The sequence below is a fragment of the Nyctibius grandis genome, chromosome 5 (genome assembly GCF_013368605.1).
Source record: "Nyctibius grandis isolate bNycGra1 chromosome 5, bNycGra1.pri, whole genome shotgun sequence".
NCBI classification, from domain to species: Eukaryota; Metazoa; Chordata; class Aves; order Nyctibiiformes; family Nyctibiidae; genus Nyctibius; species Nyctibius grandis.
The window spans coordinates 55,817,634-55,843,379 of record NC_090662.1 but is presented as its reverse complement, the minus strand read 5'-3'; the positions used below and the strand labels follow the sequence as shown (position 1 = coordinate 55,843,379).

The 25,746-nt window shown below is 39.2% G+C and overlaps 1 protein-coding gene across 4 annotated transcripts; it reads right to left on the bottom strand.

Annotated features, from left to right (window-relative positions):
* Positions 1 to 890: 890 nt before the first annotated feature.
* On the bottom strand, positions 891 to 25,495 carry TMPO (thymopoietin). Of its 4 annotated transcripts, XM_068401653.1 has the most exons (9): positions 25,039 to 25,495; positions 14,861 to 14,987; positions 13,053 to 13,211; positions 11,310 to 11,410; positions 6,358 to 6,477; positions 6,158 to 6,253; positions 5,478 to 5,588; positions 4,089 to 4,183; positions 891 to 2,778 (listed from the first exon to the last, which is right to left on the bottom strand). In XM_068401653.1, exons 1-9 carry the CDS (start codon positions 25,288 to 25,290, stop codon positions 2,487 to 2,489), a joined length of 1,353 nt encoding a protein of 450 aa, XP_068257754.1. In that variant the 5' UTR covers positions 25,291 to 25,495; the 3' UTR covers positions 891 to 2,486. The 4 variants fall into 4 exon arrangements, with proteins under 4 accessions (XP_068257754.1, XP_068257755.1, XP_068257756.1 ...); XM_068401654.1 differs by lacking the exon at positions 6,358 to 6,477; XM_068401655.1 differs by lacking the exons at positions 6,158 to 6,253; positions 6,358 to 6,477.
* Positions 25,496 to 25,746: the final 251 nt, after the last annotated feature.

Sequence of the window (25,746 nt, the reverse complement as noted above, 5' to 3'; positions counted from 1 at the left end):
AAAAAAAAAAAAGAACACCAGTTCCTATTGCTTCAGCAATTTGATACAAAGACTACAGTATGCTTCAGTGTAAGTTACACAGCAGTACTTAGAAGGCTTTAAGCACGTGCAACTATTCAGCTAGTAGCACTATTATTACATGTGTTACTCAGCATAATGCAGCTTTAGGAATGCTGGTAAATCCATACTTGGGGCTGGGGGAGGAAAGGAGGGAATAAAGAAGGAAGAGATTACTCTCAGGGCTATCTCACACCATTAAATGCCTCAAGTATAAGAAGCTCATTCATTTCTTGAAGATGCATTGTCTTCCAACTGCAACTGAGCTACACATAGGTTACTTTGAGGACTTATATAGAAAAGTCATTACCTTCTGTGAAGTAACACTGAAGTTGAAAGGATTCTTTTGGAGATTCTCCAAAACACTGCATAAATGAAAGAATGATGACATTTAATTGCATTGCAGTTCAGGTTGTTTTTTGTTGTTGTTGTTGGGTTTTTTTGTTGTGGTTTTTTTGTTTGTTTGTTTGGTTGGTTTTTTTAATGATGCTAATAGTATCCCCAAAGGAGGTCAACTGAAAGTATTTCATGCAACTAGTAGAGAAAGATATATTTCATGTTAAAACATACAAAGTGGAGTGAAAAATAATTTAAAGTGAAAAGGAAGTTCCTTAAGCATTGAAAAGCAAATGAAGACAGGCTTCTCCCCCCATCCAAATTAAAGGATATAGGCTCAACCATTATGGTGCAAAACTGTTATTATAGTGCAAGTATGATGAATATTTCTCCCACCAAGTGTTGACATGAACTGCTCTGGTTTTACTATCAGATTTTTTTTTTTTTTTTAACATGGAAGACTGTAGCAGCACAAAATGACACCACTGATACATCAGTTGTCTTGCTTTTGCTGCTTTTCAGCAATGCATTTATTTTGATAAGGAAAATCCACACACATTAAAATCATTATTTTTCTGCATTTTGACACCAAAAGTGAACGTCTTATCTTACAATTTTCTATAGGATGGACACAAGTTTAGCTATTTGGATTACTCAAAAAAGCAGATTAAGAGGAAAAAAACATTAATCTTAACAAAAGAACAGAACAACTATTGCTTTGCTACAAATTACGTCTGTCCCAAAGTTCACAGAAAGTAAAGCTTCCCCACAGCTATAGTCTACACAAGAACTGTACCTAGAGTAAAAAGATATTGACTATTAACTAATGTTCTCAGCTTTTTATAAGTAGCACTTTAAGTAGTATGATTTATTGCGATTTTGTGCCAAGCAATGAGACTGAACATCCGTATGCTGCAGATTTAAGTACACCAAAATGTATACATTCACTTTATAAATGGTTGCCTATCACTCTCCATTGGTAGTAGTGAAGTCAGCTGCCTGCTCAACTAAGTTACACAACAGAGAGTGCTTCAGCATGCTTTCACTGAGAAAAATATTCAACTGCATGAAAGTAGTAAATCTCACCTTAGAAGATGAAACTGTAGCAGAAAATGCAGCAATGCCCTCTTCATACAAGAGTAAAACTTCATATGGAATTTTCACACTTTGAGAATACTTCTCTACATGAATATTCAAAGATAATCACATAAAGCTGTGTTGGAAAAACCTCACTTCAGAAAAGAAAAAAGACCACTGCTAAAGTCAGAATTTAGACTACTTCAGATAACAACCTTGACCCAAAAAAGGATTTTAGTAGCAAATTATATTGATGCAATCTTTATTTTCCACGCATATTACTAATAAATAAGTTCCTCTAAGACATCTCTTGCCAATTAGATTTGTATTCAGCTCCTACACCACTGTAAGCACTAAAATGAAGGGATACATTTAAATGATGTTACACTTAAACAGTTACTAATATGATACTACGACTTTTACAGAAATGCAAACAGGTTTACAGTTACATTTACTAAAAAGTTACAGTAATCTACAGAAAAGATGGTCGTTGTACTCTCTCTACATCCTAAAAGAGATCAAATTCAGTTACACTGTTACTGGAAAAAATGCATACAAAAATGCATTTCCCTTTATCACCTGTGTTAAAGTCCTCCTCTATAGAGGATCTGTAATAGAGACAAAAGTACAACTTCTTTTCTGTAAAAAGGAAAAGCTTTAAAAACACAGCTTCACATTTTACTACATTTTTGCCCTTCTCAGCTTCCAAGTTCTTGCAAAAAACAAATATACAGTTTCTCAAAAATGAATTTAAAGGATGTCCACATTAAAAAAATAAAGCCTACAAAAAGTTCAGAGATCTAAAAAAGTGTTACTCCTATGGCAAAGTGATTTCCTACTAGTCCACAGTCCAGAAAGTTACCGATGTCCATTTAATATTATCTTGCTTCATTTATCCAATTTATCAGGTTCCAATCACATTATTTGTAAGAAGTCCTTGAGCCGATGAGAGGGCAGAGGAGTTCTCTACAATTAAAAACAGGAGATCAAATCAGGTGCGCCTTTCAGAAAGATACTCATTTGGCACCGCCCGGAGAGACAATATTCATATATTTAGAGAAAGGATTTCCTTGGTTAGTTTCCATAGATTGATAAACCAAAAACAAGAAGACTGAAACAACAACAAAGAGAAGAATTTTCATCCACAGGGGAATGGAGCGTTCTTTTTTTGTTGGTGGTTTCTCTGACTTGATGTCAGTCGAGGTACCATATTTTGGAGCATACTTAGAGAAACTTTCCTCCATTCTGAAGTGACTGTGCTCTATAGGCCGGCTAGCAGCTCCTTTGATTGGTCTACGGCAGCTAGCACTATTAAAAAAAAAAACCCAAACAAACAACATGAAAGTATTGCATATTTAAAAGAGCAATCTAAAGTATAATTATACTAAAATTTTCCTATAAAGAACTAAAAAGTATTTCTAGTGAATGCAGTTCCTGAAATATCTGTCTCTAACTCTAACATGTCTATCATTACTATTTTTTAAAGTTAATCATTCAGTGTTCAAATACCCCTAAAAAAAAAACCTCAAATGCCAATTTACTTCACCCTATCCACATAATCAATGGATCATCACTGGCAATAAAACTCTAGGAAGTGTCTGTCTCTATCTGCATCTTTAATGATCACTTATGCAGTCCCACTGGGATTTCTAAACCTAAGATTGTCCCTGGCTGTTAAGATATCTACTGATGGCTAAACCAATACACAGAGCCAGAAGACAAAGCCATAAGGGTTAAGAAACCCACATACATTGCCAAGTCCTTATATATAAGGAGTACCCATGCATGATTTTTATTAAAAAGAAAAAAAATAGCATAGATTTAACTAGACTGATAGACCTCAAAACAAGAGAGAGCAAAGCTGAGTGGTGAGCAGATATGCCACAGTAACTGGTATCATATATTCTCCTTACGGTAAGACTTTATGGAATTGCAGTTTAAATTGAAGCTATAATTAGCATGTTGGAAACACAGAAGCTGATTTCACATCTTAACATAGTGAAACTTTTTCTCTTATTCTCTGAACAGGACAAAGTTTTGTGAATTGCTTAATTATCCAGAGGGCTGTTTTAATTTTTGTCTAAATACAAAGTTGAAAAGAAAAATTTAATAGCTCTTCCTAGATGCCATCCTTATTCATGCTAAGAGTAATCTTTGACAACAACAGGATTGCTACTTAAAGGAAAAAATAGGGTATTTGAAAATTCTTTTTGGCTTTCAAAAAGAAAGCTCAAACCTATGCTGGAAGGTCTTTCCTTAATTTAAGAGCAGGCCTGAAGCAGTTGCATCTAGCCAAAAACTTAATTATTGTGAGCTATTACCACAGAGAAGCCCTTTCCATTTAAACTTCCAGCATCCAGAAGTTCCAGTAATAATTCCTACTATAGTACTACTCTGTTCTCCCACCCTCAATTTAAATAAAGAGGAGGCTGTTTTGGCTAACAAAACTATGTACATAGAACAGAAGAGCTAGGTGGTCATCTCAACTTCTCAACTATCATTGAGCCAGATTGCAAAAACTGTTCCTCAGAAATCTACCAATATGATCAAACGATACTTGTCAGCTTAAGTAGGTTTACAAGAACCGAGAAACAAGCCCCCATAAACCTCAGAAATACCTAATTCCTGTAGGTGTTGATACTTCATGAGGGAACATTTCCTTAAGAATATCCCTTTCTACTCTTCGTTCTTCTGTATGAGTTCTCTCCAGCACCTAGGAAACCAAAACCAGTTATAAGTCTAACAGACTGCAAAATAAAAACCTCCTGCATAGCTGTCTCAGTGACCATAACCATGTGCAATTTGTAAGAATTAATGAGTCACCCAGTGACATTCAAGAAGTTTACTTCTTGGGTTTTAGAAGTTAGTTTAACCTTTGTTAGTGGCAGATGTCTGGTCACTTTTGGTGTCTTAAAGCATCCAGTGCACTCCTCAGTTTCCTTTAAGATAAAGGATATTTTGTATAAATACAATACACTGGCCAGCCAATGATGCAGATGATCAAAAAACTTAACCATCACCTCTATCATGGCTGTGTTGAGCAGATCACAGAATTGGTGGTGGCCAACATGATTAAAAAAGCACTGATGTGGGCAATGTGTCTCTTCTTGCTGTAATAAACAATGCCACAGTACAGTAAAATACTGACTGGAAAAAAACTTAGGCAGTGTGAAATAGAACATCAAGTTTTCCCACAACCTTCTATTTGACAACTAAGTCTACATTCCAGTCACATTATAAATAAATAAAGCAGCCCATTTCATAAATCTCAGACCCACTGGTAGAATAGGCTTCACAAGTGTTAATACAAGTTTTATCTACAGTAACTACATGAAGCAATGAACTCCATTTAACTACAGCCAAGCATTATTTTGTAATGTAAAATTCCACAATATTACAGTACATTAACACAACTACATATACTTGCAAGTGCTTTAGACAGTTCTCCAAGAGACATATAATTTTGATAGCTTGAATAGGCTGACAGTAAAAGAATTATTTTCTTTCTTAATACCTGGCAGGAATCTACAGATGCTTTTTAAATCCAGGCTTTTGGTCTAAAGTAATCCTACTATTTGATTCCCTAAATTAAGGCACATTGTGTTTTTTCAGGATAGGCTGATTTACAAGATCAAAGGTAGACAACCCAATTCTGCTCTATCTTTGAGCTACTTAAAGAATTTACAAGAAAAAAAAAATCTACATTTTTTTCAGAAAAATAGCAGCACAAGGAGAAATACACATGAAAATGTATTTGGCTTAGGAAAAACAGAAAAAAAGAAAAGAAAAAAGCAGGATTTCCACACACACCCCCCAAATCAGAAAGGGGAAAATAAAAATAAGTTTCTATTCTCTTTTATGCCACGTGACAACACTAGTTTATTTTGACTGGTGCCACCCGGGCAATGGTGTCCTCCACCCCTTCTGTACTAAGCAGCAAGCACATATACACATGAGTCTCGTTCACAGAGAGTAAGCAATAGCAATCTAAGTTTTAATTTATTTACTTCATCTGTCATCAATGGTTTCTTTGGTGTTCTTCTGGGCATGTCTGAGAGTTCACTGATTGACAGTGTAGGAGCTGCATGCTTGAAATTTCCAGGCACCCTATTGACAACCTGCCGAGATTCAAAATTGTTCAAACTCAGAATCAGCCAAAATACAAAATAAAAGGGTGGGGGGGAGGGGGCAGAACCAAACAACAAAACCTTTATGTGCATTGAATATATGCATGTTAGGAGTTAACTCAAGAAGGTTATGTAACAGACACTCCGAAACAAGCACAGGAAACACTCTGCTTATCATTTCAAGTAGTTTCTTTTAAGTCATATAGAAACATAAAAGCTGCTTAGTTCACAATAAAAGCCAAACTTAAAAGCAGATATTCTGCATGTACTTAAAATAAATTAAGAAAAAAAATCAAAGCTTTTAAAGTGGTTCTTCTCAACCCTCCACCCCAAAAGACATTAGATGGGACCTAGGGGTCTACCTAGTCCCACCTCAAAGTAAACAGCATTAGGTACTAATACAGATACTGAATATGTGGTTTCAAAGACTACTGAATAGTCTTAGTTTCCTTAAAACAGCCTTCTATCTGTTCAAAATAGAATGATTCTGTCAGTAAAGATATATTACAGAAGAATACCACTTGCATGATTTATTAAACATATTTACTAAGCATATTTACTAGGGTCTCGTCGCTTGCAGTCAATATAGTTTCAGCTATGGGAGTACTCTCTGTTATTACAGCATCATCTACAGGCAACTGTGCTGTAGCTTCCACCTGTTTGTTTAAAACAAACAAAAGAAAACAATTGAATAAAATAGCCACTGGCACCCTAACAGTGAGAAAAAAAAGCTTTTCTATTATAATAATCCTCTCATCACCCTTTTCCTTGGTGTTCTTCTTGACACTCTTGTAGACTCCCTAGAAAATGCCTGCAGAGGTCCACTTTTTGAAGATCCACTTGTCCAGACAGTCTCAGTAATTCCATCTTGAGAATAGGTCTATTCAAGCATCAAACACATGATCAAATACATGAAAGACATCTCTCAACATTGGATACCCACAAACAAAAGCCAGAATGGCATGCATACTCCAGAAGCAGTGTCTGCAATCCAAAAAAAAATGTGGATCCTAATACATTCAATAATGAATAGCTAGCTAGATTAGTAGTGTTGACCACAATATTTACATTAGAGCACGTTATTGTTCAAATACAGAACTGACTAGACAATGCCCAACAGTAAAAACTGATAATCTGCTCACGGCAATAGTGAACTAACTAATGCTGCAAGTAGTTACATCAAGCCATGGACAGCAGATATGCTCGCTTTCAGGCCCATTACATTACCTGCCTACACAAAAAAATTTATCTATGAGCATAAACAGAAATCATTACCTTGTTCTATACCCAGATAAGGGTCTGTTCTCTCAAGCAGAGATGGGAATGGTTTAGGCACAGCCACCTACATTTCAACAGGGACTAATCTCCAGCCATAGGGGACAGGGGGAGATGTTTTGTTATCTTAAAAGTTTCCACATGCAGAGATGAAACTCACAATTTTCACTTAAAAGTAGGTTTAAACAATCAAGCCTGACAGAGATCTTTACAAATCTAAGTAACAACATGAAATGCCAAGCTTTTCTAGCTATTCACAAACACAGATCATTCCCTATGCCTTATTGCAAAAGTTTTATGCTCAAGAAAAAAGTCCTCATCAAAACTAATTCCGAACACAGTCCTGGAAAGAAAGGGAGATGAGGGCCTGCTTCTTCTAGATTATATACAAGATTTTCCTTCTTATTTGGTTAGCTTTAAGAATAAAAATTATTACTTTTTTAATACTGAAATCTTTGCACATTTACACCTCATGCATTGATGTATTACCAAGTTTTTGGAAGTTATACTCAGTGCTGATGGAAGTTATACACAGCCTGCTACAACTGTCAATTACAGGTTTAACAGCAGAAATAACTTCACTGGAACAGTATTAGCCCCAAACCAATGTGTTAAGAGAGCAGGCTGGAAAGTATTTATCTATCAAGAGTGGGAAAAAAAGTCTAACAATGCCCTTATCCACTCCCCACTTTATCTTCAAACTTACTCCAGTGAAACTAGAAGCTGAGCAGCTTTATGATTCTTAACATAAGTTCTGTATTACAGCTGCTACATTTCCAGCAGAGGGAGCACAAGTGTTTCACTTTACTCCAAAGTCCCTGAAATACTTTGAAAACCAAATGATGTATATTTATGCACAGACCTCAAGTCCAAACAGATTCAGATGTTTCATATAGAACTGTAGATTTCAGCCTAGGTCTCCAATATTCTTTTCAATTTAAACAGACTTCTGATGAAAGATCTCCCAACCTCCCTTTATACATTCACCAGACACTGGCTTCTCTTCCCTATTAAGAAAAGCTTAACCTGCAACCTTCAATGATGGCCCCCCACCTCACTGCCATACACTTTCTATTTGAGAGGTGTTCTTCTTTAGGAGCTTAGAGAAAAACACTAACTTCAGAGTGGTTCCACTCAAATACCACTCAAGAAAGCAGTAAGGCAATTCCCTCATGCTACTAATGGAGAGATCCCCTGTCCCAGGCTGTCTGACTAGGAACTAGTTTTCTTCTAATAAAAAATTAGAAGTACTTCAATAAATAACTGCCTCTCTCCTTAGTTCTTCACATGCTTGTAAGTCATGTGTTTTAAGTACCAAGTTTGAAGTTTTTTCTTGCATGAAAAGTCTAGGAAAAAAAACCCAAAATCTACTGCATAAAACCCACCCAGACTTCAGCAGAGCATATTCAACAGAAAAAAAAAAAATGCTGTCTACAGTTAGTTATCCTCACTGTCAATTAAGCAGGCCTTGTCTGCTTATCCCACAAATATCTGAACTAAATAAATCCTGTTAGAATATAATACTCATGTTTAGATACACCAACACCCTATATATAGACAGAGAAAGTTACAATGGTGTGGTGCACAAGTACTATTCAGCCTGTGCTTTTAACTGTCGTATTACTCATGAGCCGGGAAACTATAGATTATGAGTTTACCTCAGCTATCACTTACCAAGTTGGTTTTTTTTTTGGGGTGTATGCCACATGAAATTTATATGCCAGCAGCTGCAATGCTGCGTGTTTTATTTTTAAGAAGCCCAGCTGTACAAGTAGTCAAAAAATGCAGGGAGGAGTAGGGGAAACACAGCAAACGCAGAATGTCACTATACAAAGTCTCAAGGAGAGAGAGAAGTTCTACATTGCTAGGACCCTTTAACATTGAAGTTGTTTACCCTGCCTCCTTCTGTCTAGCCATTTACTATGAGGCCTTAGGCTCAGTTTTGAACTCTATATTCACCTACCTGATTGGAAAGGGGCATTCAAAAGAGGGTATTCTTCAAACTTTTCCAGTTCAACATGAGGAGGCAACTACACACAAACAAATTCATCTAGCTCCAATTCATCTAGCCCTCCACTGCTGACTGATAAGACCCATAAGCCTGCTCAACCTCCCCACCCAATTTCTTTTGCACCAGCCTGCTTAAAGATTATTTGCACTCTTTTCTTAAGAGAGAAGCAACATCCATGCCTGCCAAATGACATACAGTCTTTTCAACTGCGTATGCCTGGACTAAGACTAGTCCTGCACAGGGCCTAGAAGTGACTAACGAGTCTGCTCACACCACACTACCATCCAGTTCAGCCTTACCGCTCTTCAGAGCCTCATAATCTTTGAGCCAATGCCACACAGTGCATGACAGTTGCATGTAATTCTGCAGAATAAGTATGGTCACTTGACACATTAGCTGCAAACTTATCCAATTGCACAGGAAGAGGGAAAGAAAAAAACATAACATCTTCCCCATTTATTCTCAGCAAAACATATGACTACACACATTTCCTAGCCAAAAACATTGAATTGTTCTTTGCTTCAAGCAGCTGTAAATTTTTGTTGGTGGGTTTTTTTTTTGTTGTTGGCTTTTTTGTTTGGTTGCTTTAAACACAGCAGTCAGGAGTTGAAAGGTAAAAGGTTTAACAAGCTAGAGAGTTAAAGAGTTCCTGAAGAATTTGGCTTCATTTTGAAATCAGATCATTTTTTGATTCATCAAGTGATATTCCTTTGATTAACTACTGGTAACTAAAATATGCAAGTCACAAAATATTGCATCTATACTGCACATGTAAAAGATTGCAATAAACACAATAATGACCTGGTGTTATTACAGTGAAACTGGATGACCAAAATGTTGAGTAAGCACTCATCACTCGAAAATGCCACAAAAATACATCACTGTATCTCTTCATTTTTATTGTGTAAGTGGGTTCCTGAAGACTAGGAAGCTTTGTCTGTTGATAACTGAATTAAATACCTATATTACACTGAGGGTGGAAGGGATTTCTGGGTGAACAGCGATTTAGAAAAAAGTAATCCTTAAAATACAGGAACCTCAAGATTCAGATGCCCTCAGATGTCACAAGCAGAAGTTGCCTGAATAAACTAAGGAATATTTTGTGTGTTGAACTATGTGTGTGTTTTGATTTGTAGAAGTGAAATTTCTGTTCAGCTTGTACCCTAAAAACCCAAATAAAAATAAGCAGAACCAGTTATGGATTTCCATAACTGTGTTGTATTACTCAAGCTCACATAGCAGCATGTTACCTGCTTTACGAGACATCCATAGCTAAAGCCTGTTTGTACATAAATACACACCATCTAAATAAGAAGTATTTGGCATTTACCATACTATAAAGTAGTGAGAAAAGTCACTGATCTGCTAAAATACATCAAGCTATTAACAGGTCAGATTTTGAATCACTGCATGTTTTCTATGCAAGTTCTTTACTGTAGCACAACTCCACTACTTAAAGGTCAGGTGAGTAACACTGTAAAGATCCTAAGTAACCAAAACCAGGAAACAGCTTATTTAGTGACACTGTCACATTACAAGGATAGATCAGCCACCAACTACTGAATCCAGTATTTAGCCAGTAGTTTGAAAACCTGAGGTGCTTCTGTAAAATCCCTCTTTCACCAAGACACAGAACTAATTATTTATAAGTAAAGAACAAGCGGTACATACAGCAAAGTTTAAATTTGTCATTTATTATTTTTCTTCTTAGGAGAAGCTTTTCAACAAATTAATGTCTACTCTAGTACTGCTGCTACAAGCGTAGTTGAGGAAAAAATATTATGTAGCTAGCTAGTGCATGTGTGTACACACACACACACACATATATATAAAAATATAGGCATATACAGAAGTATATTACTTCATGTATTATATTTAAATTAGTCATTACACAGATATATAGCTATATGTATGCATTTTAAATACATCAAACCAGATAGAAATATGATGTATGTACACGTATTTAAAAACATTTCTAAAAAAACCCAAAACAAAACCCAACTTTTTTTTTTTTTTTTTTTTTTGAGAAACTGCTTCTTTTATTGAATCAAGTTGTTTACAAACATCCAAAAGGATGACATCAGCCCATCTGACTTAAAAACCTGCCAGGTTTCCAAACCTGGTAAGGTTGGAAAACATGGTAAGGTTGCCTCTTATTTCTCTCTAGGAGGTGCTATAGCAGCTGGCAAGACAAACGGCTTTTATAGCATACCATAATTTTGAATGTTATCAGACAGGCTAAAAACAGCAGCTACAGTTAATTTACAAGATTTTCATGCTGTATTAGAACAGGCTTTCTGAAAGAACTTTTAAAAAACACCATAGCCCACTTAATCAAATATGATTATATTAAAAGTAGTAAGGTGCTTAGTGTGCACATCACCTGCAGTTAGTAGCCGTTCCAGATGCCACTAAATTAAACATACCTGGTTGTGTTCAACAACTCTTCTTTGTTTGAGTGCTACTGGAGTCTTTGTCCTGGCTTTCAATGGCTCTCTCTTCTCAAGCCTCAGCTCAGTCTTCAGATCTGTAACCAGTTTTAATATTACTACTTTCTATAACACTACTGATTGTCGTACTAGTTTAAACCAATTACATTTTAATAAAAATTCATTTTAAAAGGCAATATAAATCTGTTATGAGTTATCATTTCCTTAAAAAGTTGTGAGATACAGCTAAGTTTCTCCATTGAATGCAGAAGAACAAAGACTTTTGAAGAATAACCTTAAAAATTATTTTAAAATACTGACCCAAGTATTTCAGTTTTGTCCTAAAAATTTTAGATAAGCTTTGACCAATCCAGCAGTTCCATTTAGAAAATGGTATCAAGTTGCAACTACTTTAACCAAACTACCATTATATTATTGATTGTAGTAAGGGTATTGAAGCTTTTCAACATTGTTTAGGCTGTTAGTTTCCTTTAAAATAGGTCCTTTTATATGAAACTCCTTTTTGATGCAGAAGAAGGGTGAGTGGTTAGCAGTCATTCTACTAGTAAGAGGATGTATTATTTCTGCCTCCTTTCTAAAATTCTGATAGCATTACACCAACATATTTAGTTTATTTATTAACATCCCTTAGGTTTTTGAGTATTAACATACGGAAGCTTTTTTTTTTTGGAGGGGGTGTGTGTTTGTTTTGGTTTTTTTGTTTTTGTTTGTGTTTTTTGTTGTTGTTGTTTTGGGGGTTTTTTTTGTTGTTATTGTTGGTTTTTTGTGGTTTTTTTTTGTTTTTTTTTTCCCCCAGTGTTTGAACAGTTTGGTAATTAGATGAAGCATATGTAAGTATAAGGAGATAGCTGTCAGTTGTGACTGGGCTCTTGGCTGTCCTAAAAATAAATAAATAAATAGCTAATATCCCTCCCCGCCCTCAAAGTGCAAGAGATTAAAGTTCAAAGACAAGCCCAAATATGCAAGAGAGATCCACTGAGTTCCTAGTTGTATTTCAACCCTTTCTGTCCTACCTCCATGGAAGCTCTTGTAAAAAAACAACCACCACCACACACCCAAAACCAAACCACACAAAATAAACATCTTCTATTCAAGACACTCTTCAAAGCCTAGTGTTTTTACTTTTTGTAAGATGTATGGTGTTGTGTTTCAGGTTCCACTTCTCCCACTCCTATACTTTTGATATAAACTTCATAGAATCTTGACACTAAAACCGCAAAAACTACACCCAATACCAGTCAACCCACCCCAAACCAGGCCCATAAGGAACAGAGCATAAAAGAGACCGAGTCATACATGAAAGACATTAAACAACATTTAAAAAGTACAGAAGCTTAATAAACAAACATTCATACACTATCCAATAGTAAATAACTACTGTGAGCACCGTAAGACAAAATTGCACTTGCACTTAAAGATGAAGTGCAAAGAACACTGAACATTTAATACAGTTCTCCTACCTATGAGATTTACAGGCTCTGGTCTGGGAAAAATGCACAAAACGGAACTGTTTAGTAGCAAAAAGTTTCCTTTCCCCGAACAGGCACCTGGTTCACTGTGCTAGTACTGCATGATCAAGTACATGACTCACATGGTCTACAGCAGTATCTTAAAGCCTCACCTAACAGCAAGATCATGCCCTCATTAGATATTTCTTCTACTACAAGTATTACTTATGTATAATTTGAATAGCTCCCATTCAAGTTCCACTTGTCTTACCTTCTTCATTGTCACTGTACTGGTCAGAATCATTATTTCCATTTTGTCTGGTGTTCTCAGAAGTTGAAGAAATCGCTGGGAGAGGCACAGGTGCCTTCACTTCTGGACCCTGCTCCATCAGTTCCAACAGTTTTTTCTCATAAAGTCTCCTAGTAGTAGCTATAACAAGGAAGGATACATGCTAAAGATAGAGATTTCATTTTTCCTGACTTGACTGCTAGAACTTGGCTGTTATATATACCTTGTGAATCTCTAAACATATGGTTTTTATTTTTAACCCATCTCTATGGCCCAAAGCATATACCTCTAGGTATATAACTCTACCTCTAAGGCTTCTAACTTTTTGGTTTAAGAGAATTCTTAAGATAAACATAGACCTGTTAGTACACTGAAAGTTACAAGCATTTATCTATGGAAAGGGAACTTACCTGCTTCTTAGATGTTTTGTTTCATATGCTGCAATACACAAGTTATGCCCTCACAAAAAAATTTAGTGAGATTGAGATTGCAAGTGCAACAGTTTCCACGCAGATTCCACTATTACCCTCTTAATCCCTTTACCCTGAATTAACGCGCCTTCCCCCTTAGTTTAACCTTTGCCCTATTGGCAAATTCAGTCCAATAAGCATCAGAGGTGGTGCAAGTAAGCAGCAACAGAACTTCCTGTTTGCTACATCTAGCCATCAGGTTGGCTCGCTTGATCTAAAAGGACAGCTGTCTAAAACTAAAAGGTATCAACTCTAGCACATAATTCCATGTCAGGACCACGCTGGCAAAAATCTGTAGAGATGACCGGTGCCTGAGCTGTTAGCTGCAGAAAAGCCTAACCTTAGAAGATTTCAGATAAGAGGAAGCCACCCTTAAAAAGAAGCGGCAGACCCTCACAAGAAACAGCATACCCTGTAAGAACTAAGGCATTTGCTTAGACCAAATTTGAACACCTTTCCAGTAGACTGCATAGGTACTTGAATTTTTCAGAAACTTGAGCACTATGCAAGAGGAATAGGTTGAATGGGAAGGCATACAGAAACAGCTAACAGAAAATATTACGCATAAGACTTTGAATACACACAGGACTCCAGGCTCCATCACTGGCACTTCCATCCACCCAGGATTTCAAAAACGTTCCACAGAGGGCTCAGCATGCTACAGGCAACCATCTTTTTTTGAAGAGTTATAAAATCAAAGTCCCTTGCCATTAGGTTAGTGCACAATCTGAAAGGCTAGGAGCTTTGATCCCACATCACAGATGAGTGCCCAAGGCAGGAGATTAAGCTGGAGTCAGGACTTCTTACGTAGGTTAGCATGCAGGATACAACTCTAGGTTCAAGGGCCAGGGAAAAAAAAATTCAGCAAAGGAAAACATTACCACACAATGCAGTGAGTAGGAAATGCTCCAGGGAAAGGGAAGTTCCATGTTCTCATTCTGCTTTCAATGTTATTAGGTTATTATGTAATATGTATTTGCTATTTAAGTAGGTCCCAGATCTCAACCTCTGTATCAGAAGACCTAATTACCCCAGTGCTGAACTTTAACTAATAAACAGCTGCAGAACATAAGTTGGAACATCTCCCGCTGGCCTAGAACATAAGAGGAACAAACTGTGGGCTTGCCTACACTGCAATGCTTCAAGTCTTCTCAATGTAAATAGTTCAATGAAAACATCTTAAGTGGGAAGTAGGATTGCAACAGTATTGGTACTAAACTTAATAAGCAACTGTATCAGAGAAGCTTAGAGCACTCAGAACTGAGGTGTATTGAGAAATACATTGCACTGACAAGTATTTGATAGTTCAAGCTGACCTACCTACAATTGGGCCAGGATTTAATCCATACTTCACAAGTTGCTCTTGAAGATCTTCATTACTCATCTCTGTTATATCGAGGTCATCATTCTCCTCTGGCCTGGGTTTGTCCGTTTTCTTCGTGGCTTTCTGTGAGTGTGCAAGGGAGAAACAAGAGACAGTGTTTCCAGTTAATATAGAGCGTATCTTTTTCTTCTAAGGGAACAGGAATATGAGAGTCCTAAATATACAAAACCAGAAAAAGTAATTATATTCTCCACCACCACCACTAAAGCCTATGTGAAACACTTCAAACATTTACACCTATTAAACAAAACATGCACAAGTTTCCTACTTATATAAGGAAGTACCCATTACAAGCTTCCTCTATAGTAAATAATAATAATAAAAAAACACAACAAACAAATCTTACTCATGATTCTGATCATCTGTTTTAATTTGAAGTTCAAGCATACAACAGGAGAGGATTTCTTTCATATGACTGGAAAGGTAAGTTGTTTCACCATCACTACACATTATGTTCCATTGGCATTTCTTCACATTATTCTTCTACCTAGTAGGTCAACACTTCTTCCTCTGATGATATGGAAGAAGTCCTTCCGTAGCCACAGACTCTCAATCAAGTTCCCAAAATCCCCATTCCCACTTATCCTGGTGTTCTTTGTAAGATTACATGATGTTACAAATAAGTGCATAAAAGGCAAAGCCAGAAACACCCTCAAATTTTCAAAATCCTGCCTGTCTGCTTAGGCCTCTGCTACTGTAGCTCTAATAAATCCTAAACCCAACTCTGGCAACACTACTTGAACAGTTGGCAACACACCACCACCACATACAGATGGTCATCAAAATAATCTGCCAAGATACTACTCCTAAATTAGTAGTTTCTGCTATATCCAGAGTGATCATAACATTTGTTCAACTTGGGAAGCCTTTGTTACAATAGGCATTTCAAGCTCCAAGATCTGCAGGAGAGTGAGGAGATAAGACAGAAAAAATATGCTTAGAATCTGCTTGCTCTCAACTAAGAAAGATCTTGATACTGCTTTGAAATAAGTCACGTTTGTATCTCAAAGTTGTAGGACATAAACAGATAAGACTTCTACACTTAACATTTTTCTCAACTTGGTTGCCCAGGGGACCTATCTGGGTTTTCTGGTACTTACCAAACACTAAAATTCAAAATACAAATACCTTGTAACACTCAGTCACAGTTAAGTTTTTTTCTTGTTGTATTTAGTAAGATAGCACTAAAAGACTGCAAGATGACTGACATGAGTCAACAGTATCTAGCTATCCATTAATGCCAGTTCAATATTGGTTTGCATGCAAGCTTGGTCTTGCCTCAAGTGTCTTGATATTTTAAAGCTAAACAGGGACTGTATGAGGCTTTCCCAACTATAACTGACTCCCTAATTAAATTAGATTTTCCTCTGACTCCTAGTGTGTTAAAATCCCAGCATGATGAACTTAAAATCAGCTGCTGAAAAGCAACAGAATCTCCAAGAGCTTATGCTATTTCTTAATTCTAAGAAATAGACTCCAAGCAGTCTGAAGAAAGGATAGGGTCACTAAAGCGGCAGATTTGACTAATGGCAGATTCACAACTCACTTTATCAATAATTCCATTCCTTTATCACAAAAATCTACTTCATTTTCGAAGCAACTGAGCCTACTCAGCTAGTACACAAAAAACAACCAACCTGCAGCTATAAGAAACTTGTATTTACTTTTGAATATGTTGCTCATAATACTATTTCAAGTTAAGTATCACATTAACAAGAATTCCACATTCAGTGCTTTTTTCTGGACTACTGAACTGTCCAAACAGTGGGAAGAGTTCCAAAACACATGCTGGGTTTTCTGTTTGGGATCTGTTTAGACTATTGACAGCTCTGGTGTTTGCACACATCACCAAGCTAACTAAGATGCTACTTTCATATTTCAGAAGAAACAACTACCATGGTGCAGGAAATCAACATTCCAATGGCACTTTTAAAGAAGCTGGAAACCTAATTTAATATAGCTCTACCTTTGCATCACTTAGAGGCCACATAAGATATTATAACAATGTACACCAGAAGAACTACTCAGCCTTCTACTATACATTTTACAGAAATTTTAACTACCAGAAATCTAACTGCAACTAATGAGAAATACAGTCCTCTAATGCAAGTAAACTCACAAATCTCATAGTATCTTTGGTATTTTTTTTTTCTTTCCAAGAACTATTTCACTTTTTCCTGCAGTATTATCACACATTGAGACCATCAGAATCGTCAGTTTCAGCAGATAAAAAGGGCAGAGAGGAGATGAAAAATTGAAGGTAATCTGTGTTCTTCAGTAACATGGCCAGAGACATTGATTACCCTGTGTTCTGTGAGGTCTTCAACTTTTACTTTTCAATACCTATTCTCCTTAAAGCAGAAGCAAATGACTTCCCTACTTCACTTCTACAAGTAGAAAGCTGCCATTTAACCACTTACTGGACCATAAGATCAGTCTCTAGAAGCATAAGGTAGGATAGAAGAATTTCTCTCATAGCTTGGTTGTGGTATGACAGCATGAAACTCAGCAATATTAGCTTTAATTACCAATACTATTATAGCATAAAGCACCACTACACTTTCTGTGCATCATCACAACTTATCCATGGGACTACCCTATGAGAGAGATCAAAAGAGCTAGCTTTAAAATACATCATTGCAAATTAGAACTAAACAAAAAAAAAACAAACCCACATTTTCCAGGTCTTGTGACCATTAGTAAAATTAAAGTTGTCTTACTGTGGCGCAGAGGTGAAGTGCTTAAAATTAAATTGTGGCGAACACCAGGATTTGCCGAAGTAAGGTAGTGCAGCTGACTACTTTGCATGTAACAAATATTCTTGCAACGCTATACCCAGAGCAATAAATCCTTATCTAATCCTTATCTGAAGATCTTCTAATTCCATCAAGAGCTAGCAGCATTAAAAAAATATTTATAGACATTGCCATTTCCTAGAAAACAGAGGATGGAAGAGGATCTGCGTATTTCACTGGAGAGATTTATTCCCATTGAAGAGATGGCAATTTGGTGGTGATATCTGTCAGGCTCAGTTTCAGATTAACCAGGCCCCAACCCTTCAAACAAGTACTGAAGTGAATTATAAGCATGGGGCTCCCACACAGCATTCTCAGTTCTAGGGTCACAGGAATACCAAGCATAAGAGAAATTCATCTTCTCAAAGTGTCATCTCTCCACAGCAAAAAGCTTTCACCTTCTTTCACTAATGAGAGGAGAAGAAATTACAAGTGACAAGAATTCAGACCTGGAAGCTATCCCTTACCTCATCTTTGGCATTCCTGCTGAACAGAAATCCAACAGCCACAGACCAGTTTATCGGACAAACTTTACAGCTACCTGTACTAGTTTTAGCACTACTCCACCAAACACAAGCATAAGTAACATCTTAAATAATATAACAGACAACTATGGGACATCATCAAAAGAAGCATTTTCAAATCCCAAGTTAAATAGCACCTACATTTGTATATTCAAGGCCTGTAATCCCAAACAGGTGCAGCTTCATTACTATCAGCAGAAAGCCTCAAGGCTTCTTTAGTGTTTCTCTGAATGAGGTTAAGACAGGCTAAGAAAGCCCAACTCACACAAACAGAATGCTCTTTAATTCTCCAGTTTGTACAGTATCCTCACTGGTAACAAATAATGGTATTTGTCTTAGAGGAAGGAAAGATAAGGAACTGCACATGCCAAGTCTCAATAATAGACTTGTACTGTGAAATACAGAGGTCTCTATTCCACTTGCACTTTTTATTCTATCATAACACAAATATTTCCTGAAGTATAATTTTTTTTTTTTTTTTTTTTAAATCAAGTCCTACTGAATTTTTTAACCTCAAATGCCTGGAGACAGTTTTTACCAAAAGCTACAGGATAGACAAAATAAACAATAGAAAGGAAATTATGCAGCAGTAATTCAGAGATACCAATACACTCAACTTTAAGAATGCTCTATCCTTTAACCTTAGGAAGTGCCAGACTTTTTCCAAGCCTATGCATGGTAACAGTCCTAAATGATAAGATTAGGGATGACTTAACCCTTCCATCCCCTCCTCACCTCAGATGCTAAATTCCATGTTACTCAGTAAAGGGAATGTACCACTGTGAAAACAGCTGAATGCTGCATAATGAAGAGTCGTTTACAGAGAACCTCAGCGAAAGGGTAAAAATTCACAACAAAAACCAAATCAAGAAATCAAACTAACAGATGGTCTCATGGCTCAATCAACTGAATGCTGACCTGCAGATCTGACTTGTGTATGTGCCCCTGCTGAACAACTGACATGCACTGCTAGACAAAAATTACTTCAACAGCATTATTTTATTGAAATATAACTGCTATTATAACACCAGCACCCTAACAAGCACGTGTCCCTAGTTCATGAGTCTAGAACTGCAGAAAGTCTGAAGGTGCAGAACAGCATGGCAGGCCTTCTTACAACAGTGGGAATTACTCACCCCTACTGCCCACAGCTGTCACTCAGACAGCAGATGAGTGCCATTTAAAAGGCCACAAAGTTGTTAATCTGTATTCTGGGTCACATTTGTAGAGCACATCATAATTAAGAGACACAGCCATACATGAAACACTGAATAGATTATCTTCCTTCACTGTGTAGCATGTATGCTTTACATTCTCACCTATCTGAGTGTGCAGTTTCACACTCCTAATCTTCATGGACTACCAGTTTTACTATAACTTTCCCTTTTCCAATAGGGAAAGGGTTGAAACCATAGTTACCTGAGCTACAGATTTTATCACTACCACACCATTCTGACCATAAAGAGCTGAAGCTAGCTCTTTATTTACTTGGCTACTTGGTTAAAACAAAAAACATCTTTACCTGATAGGTCTCTTCTATAAATGTTCAAACAGGCCTTTCAGGTCCAGATGCTCTCATTATGCCTTCATTAACAGAAGCGAGGAGGAGACATCTGACTGATCTTTTTCAAATCACCATTTTAAAGGTCAAAAATGTCACTCAGTGTTTTCTAAGAGATTCTTTCAGGACATGAAATGCACCAATAAGCTAATTCATAAAATCCTACACATTCTGAGCTCTGAACAGCTCCTGTTTGGCAACAGTGTCAAGATGATATTTTTGGTATGTGCTTTAAAACAATGCTCCTAAAGAGGCAAAAATGCCATTTCATAGTTATTTTCCATTTGAGCTATCTGTCCTGATATTCAGCCCATAACTAACCAGGACCAGGAGCATCCAGATGTAGATGGTTCCCCCACCCCGCAGCAAAAAGGTGTCTCACATACCAGCCACTGTCCTTACATACCACTATGCTAAACAGGCTTAGAAAAAAAAAAAAGTTGCTCAAAAACATCAGTAGAGCTGGAGAAGCTGGCTCCTCCAGACAATATTCTCAGACTGAGGCGCAAACAAGCATGATTTTAAAAGCTTTTGCTCTCCTGGTAAGAGTATATAGCCAAAGTGAGCCCTTCCCCACCTCCCACCACCACCAAAAAAAAACACCACACAACAACAACAACAAAAAAAAACACTAACAAAAGAGAAGTATTACATCTAGAGAAGTGGCCATATTGAAAACGAGACTTGAATATTTCAAATATTTCACAGGAAAGCTTTTTTTTTTAGTATTTGGGCTAACATTTAATCTTACTTTGATTTAGTGAATTTTATGTATTTGACAGCATTTGAAGTAATCTACTACAAAGCACTTTATGCAATAGGAGGGGGGGCTTGCTGCATCACATTACAAAGCATAAAAACGCTGTCAGAGTTTCACCAAGGAGAAGTAAGATCTTACTACAGTAAAATAGCTTAATTTTTAACTGTAGGTCCCAAAAAAATGCTAACTGCCTAAAGAGTTTGCTGTTCCAAAGCACGATGGTTTCACGGCCTGAAAACAACGCAGTCAGAATAAAACCCCTATTAAGTCTTGATCTGCTCATACATGCATGTTCATCATCTGTATGTTCACTACTGTATCAGAATAAAAAACAGGTCAAAATAAACTCACGTGTATACTCATTTATATTCATGAATATAAATGAAACAGCAGCAGCATGACTATGGATGCATAACATGACACTTTGTCTCACAATACATCAACTTTACATCGCTACCATATTACAGTTTTTATTTGTTCTGAAAGAAGTTTAGGTTGGATGTAGTACTGATAGAGCTGTGCTGAAAGAGTGATAGATTTAAAAGACATGATTTGTAGTAGAATTAAAACTATGGGGTTTTGTCTCATTGCTGCATAGCTTTGATCAATAGGAAATGTGCACCTAAATGCATTATCAAATGCCCAGAATTTGGAAAAGAGAACACTACAGTGACAGTGTAGACAGTTTAAAATTACTAATGACTACAGCAGTGTCAAAACATCAGCTGTCAGTATCAAGAGACCTGGTTTAGCTTTGCTGTCTTTTCAATGACTGCAACACAGATATTCAGAGTGCTCCTTTGAACTAGTTTCTGGTATCCATTCTAAGAAAAACACTTCCCTGGCCCCTGTCACGATCCCCAAGTCCGCTGACAGATCAAGTAAGGTACCGATTCAAACGTGACAGGAGTACCCACTCCTTCCCCCTCAAACCGAGCCCCCCAGCCTTACCCCCCACACACACTCAGCGGGTGCCGAGGCACCAGCGCCTCCGGGGGGCGGAGCGCCCCCTGGCGGCCAGCCCCGCCCCTCACCCCGGCAGCGGGGCCGCAGCCGCTCTCGGCCCTGACCGGCCCCGCACGGACACGGGCACCGCAACCCCGACCGGCTGCGGGCTCAGAGGGCTGGAACTCTCGGCGCTTACCGAAGGGATGTGCGGGCGGACCCAGAGCGGGATGGGGGAAGGCTCCGCGACCAGTAAGTCCCTCCACTGACTCAAAAATCAGGACCGCCCTTACTCAGGGCAATGTGGTATCCCGATTGCAATCAATTTTCCTCACTAAAAGCCATATTAAACACTACATTTTGTACATCTTTGATAGCCTATGCCCACAAAGTAAGGACAGACTGCCTTTTGACTGTGATCCCAATCCTTTCAGGGGACCTGAGCAACAGTGAGTACTTCTCACCCCAGAGATCTGGACTTCAGCAGGCAGGCACACAAGAAGATAAGCTCTCACAACTGTTGTGTTATATCACTACTCAATATGCACAAACTTAAGAAAGAGACCACCTCTCTCACTTGTCTTGCTCTTCTCTATTCAAAAGCACCCATTTCTTTGTTCCAAGAGTGATTCCGTCCCTTTTCTGCCTCTCCCTCTATGCATCCGGCATTCATGCATTCATCACAGCAGTGGGAGTGAGTCTTCACTCCCAAATCAGTTTAAGTTTTTTGATTGTTTGTTGTTTTGTGTTGTTTTTTTTTTTAAGGATTGTACAATATTAAGCTATATCCAAAGAAATACCAAAATATAAGGAACAGCAGAAAGCACAGTGGGACAGAACCCTCCAAAATGCAAACCTCTTAGTGCTCTTTCACATGTTTTTACAAGTTAATACTAGCTTTGACTGAGTCATGCGGATTGAAGACTTTTGCAATCCTCAAGTTAAGCAGTATTCAAATTTTTAGTGTGATAGAGGAAACAGACTAGAGCAGTTGAAATTTTTTAATCCCATAGAAGATACCTTTTTAAGACAGTCAAGTATTTTGGTGTTCCAGAAACATCAAGTAGTTGATTGCCTGAGTTTGAAACAGCTGGTTTGCATCCCCCGCAATGTACACAAACTAATATTGCAATTTCTAAGACCCGTAATATACATAAAAATGGAACTAATAAAGCATTGTAATTTTGTTACTCAAATCTCCACTTAACAGCACAAAAGAGCCATGTTACTATACCAGTACATGTTATACAATACTTTTGTTTCCTTATGCACCCAGTGCAAACTGTTTCCTGGTCCTTTTCAATATCCACATAAAAGTAATACCTTAGATAAAACGATGAAGTTACACAGAGGAGTGAAAGACAGAAGATGCTAAATCTACCTTTGTTTCCAGAGCCTACACAGTGACTTACAGGAAATATGGGATTCCTTTATTTTATCCCTCCTTTCCATAATGCCTTGCAGTCCCAGCTTCCTCCCTTTGCCCCTTATTTCTAGTTTCTTCTCTTCCAGAGGTTTGAGTGCTTTCCCTCCTGTCCTCTCTTAATCTTAAAATATTTGGCTTTGTTTCCATACCAGAATCCCACTCCCCCCAATGTCAGACTTCCTCCACTCTGCCTCTCCCTCCCAACTGTTTTGGAGGCAAGTCACTCGGAGACCTGTACATTACTCTTTTGGAAGGAGAGCTGATCAGAGAAGCACCCTTATGCCAGAAGGAATTAAGAGCGACAGCAGCTACTCAAGCTACAAGCAGTTCCAGAACTACCTAAGCTGTACTAAGCAGACAACAAGCATACATCAACAGAGCTTTTTTTTTTTTTCCTTTGGGTCGGGGGTAAGCACGACAGACCCCAATCCAAGCAACCGTCCCTAGAATACTTGTTAAAGTTTTGGAAGTTATGATGATACACTGCTCTAATATTAACACACAAGGCTAGTCGAAATAGCACAGAGCCTTCCAGATGTTGTTAACAAAAGTGTAAGAGTACCACCCATTCTGTAAACATCAAAAAAGTCACCCGTAATTGTTTAAGCTTAAGCACTGGGGAAGGGAAAGAAACATCAGATCTAGGAACTTCAGCAGTCATGAGACTTTCCTTCTCCTACAAGCATGAAACACATCACATTCAGACTCATCCTATTTAACTCAAAAGCACCTTATGAATGCTAGAGGCAGACCATTAGAAGTGAAGCACCTAGTTCACTGTAAAGTTTCTCCAGTGAATTCCAGTTAAGTATTTGAAACAGTGATAAAATATTTCAAGAGAAATAAATAATTTGGTTAGAAATATCTTCCTCTTTTAGTTGCAGTTTTCAGTTTCTTAGTTCAAGAACTGTTTGTTGGGGGTTTTTTAAAGATTAAAGTATAAAAGACCTTCAGAGGAATCTGTTTCTCTGCACTCCCTTTACAAGTGAGCTTTGAAAGATAGTTTCAGATACAATTAAATACGTGCAATACCACACACATTACAACTCCAGTAGCCTGCAATCATTGTACAAGCCTTTACACGGGATCAGAAAGCTTAGAATTATGAATGAAAAGATTGCTTTCTCAATATATGCAAACTTACAGGCCACTTATTAAAAATTAAAAAGGAAATAGCATTTTCCCAAAGGGAAAAAATCCCAATAGCATCAGCTCCCTTCCTTTTCTTTACACAATAAAAGAAAGTATGTCTAAGAAAGCAAGTAAAAGTGGACCAACTGAACATGCAGCAGAGGCACTTTGCAATAAAACATATCCTTAGAGGTATGAGAGAGACAGCTACATTAAGCAGACCCTCTTTACACTAAACAGCTCACTTCATTAAACAAGATAAACAGGCTGTTCCTTCACAGCTTCATCCTTTCATCTAGAGATATTTACACAGAGGAGCGCTGCTTCAGTACAACTAAGACAGCTGACGGAGGGAGGCTTCTGTCCAAAGTTAAATTACAGCTTCGTGCAGAGTTTCTCTTGCTTTATTCCTCCAACGCCGAAGTATTTTACTTACGAGATTCCAAACAAAGTAAAGACTTCCCAATTTACAGTCGGGGAGGGGGGAGGTTCTCACACTCCACATGCGATCGCGCTGCCCCTCCCCGGCTGGAGGGGCCCCCGCCCGGCGCGCCCCACGGCCGAGCCGCTCCGGAGCCACAGCCACCGAGAAGCGCACACGCGGGACGTGACCTGGAAATGAAGCCGGCGGCTCCCCAGCACAGACCCTGCGGGTCCCAGTTCGCCTGCCGGCGCGGGACGGCCGCCTGGCAGCGAGCCCCTGCCCCAGGCGATAGGGACCGTCCCCGTCGGCACGATCGCGCCCTCAGCCCAGCCGGGCCGCGCCTCAAGGAAGGCGAGGCGGAGCCGTCCCCGGCCCTACGCGGGAGGAAGTGCATGGAGCCGCAGCGCCTCAAGCCGGTCTCCCAGCCGCGGTCGGCGGGACCTGGCGGACCCAATCGGGCGGGAAAGGGGGCCCGAGGCCGCCAGGAAGCCAAGGGAGCGCAGGCGGGGGCCAAGATCCTGGCGCAGGAGAGGCGTGGCGGTACTCACCCGCCCGGCGGCAGCGCCGCGGTTCCTGGCGCCCAGAGGCGTGGGTTCCCGCTCCTCGTCGCTGGAGAAGTCGGGCTGCGCAGCAGCAGCGGCGGCGGCGGGCGCGTTGCGGGCGGTGAGGTGCTGCAGGTAGAGCTGCACATACACATCCTTGCGCTGCTCGCCGCCCGGCAGGCTCACATTGTTAGCGATCAGCTCGCTCTTCAGCTTCTCCTTAGTCAGCACCGACGGATCCGCCAGGAACTCGGGCATGGCCGCCGGCCGCCGCCGCCCTCCCAGGAGAGGCACCAACAAAGCGCGGGGAGAAGGGGCGGGGGGAAAGAGGAGGCGGAGGAGGAGGCGGAGGAGGAGGAGGAGGAGGAGGAGGAGGCGGAGGCGGGCGGCTCGCCTACCCCGCACCAGGGACCCAGCTCCACAGCGGGCGGGCGCGCACACCGAGCGCTTCTCCCAGCCAGCAATAAACCGCACCCCGATTGGAGGAGAGGAGAACGAAGCGGCCCTATTATTGGCTGCCGGGCGGAAAAGGGGAGAGGCGCGCGGGACCCGCCAGCGTTAGTGCTTTGCGCGAGGGACTGTAACGCAGTTTAAATTCGGCTCAGGCGGGAGAGGCGCGAGGGGTGGTGCTTGCTCGCGCGCGCAGGCGGGGCGGGAGGTGGCGCGGGCGCTGCCGCTGCTTTAGGCGGCGGCCGCCACAGCCCTCGCGCTGCA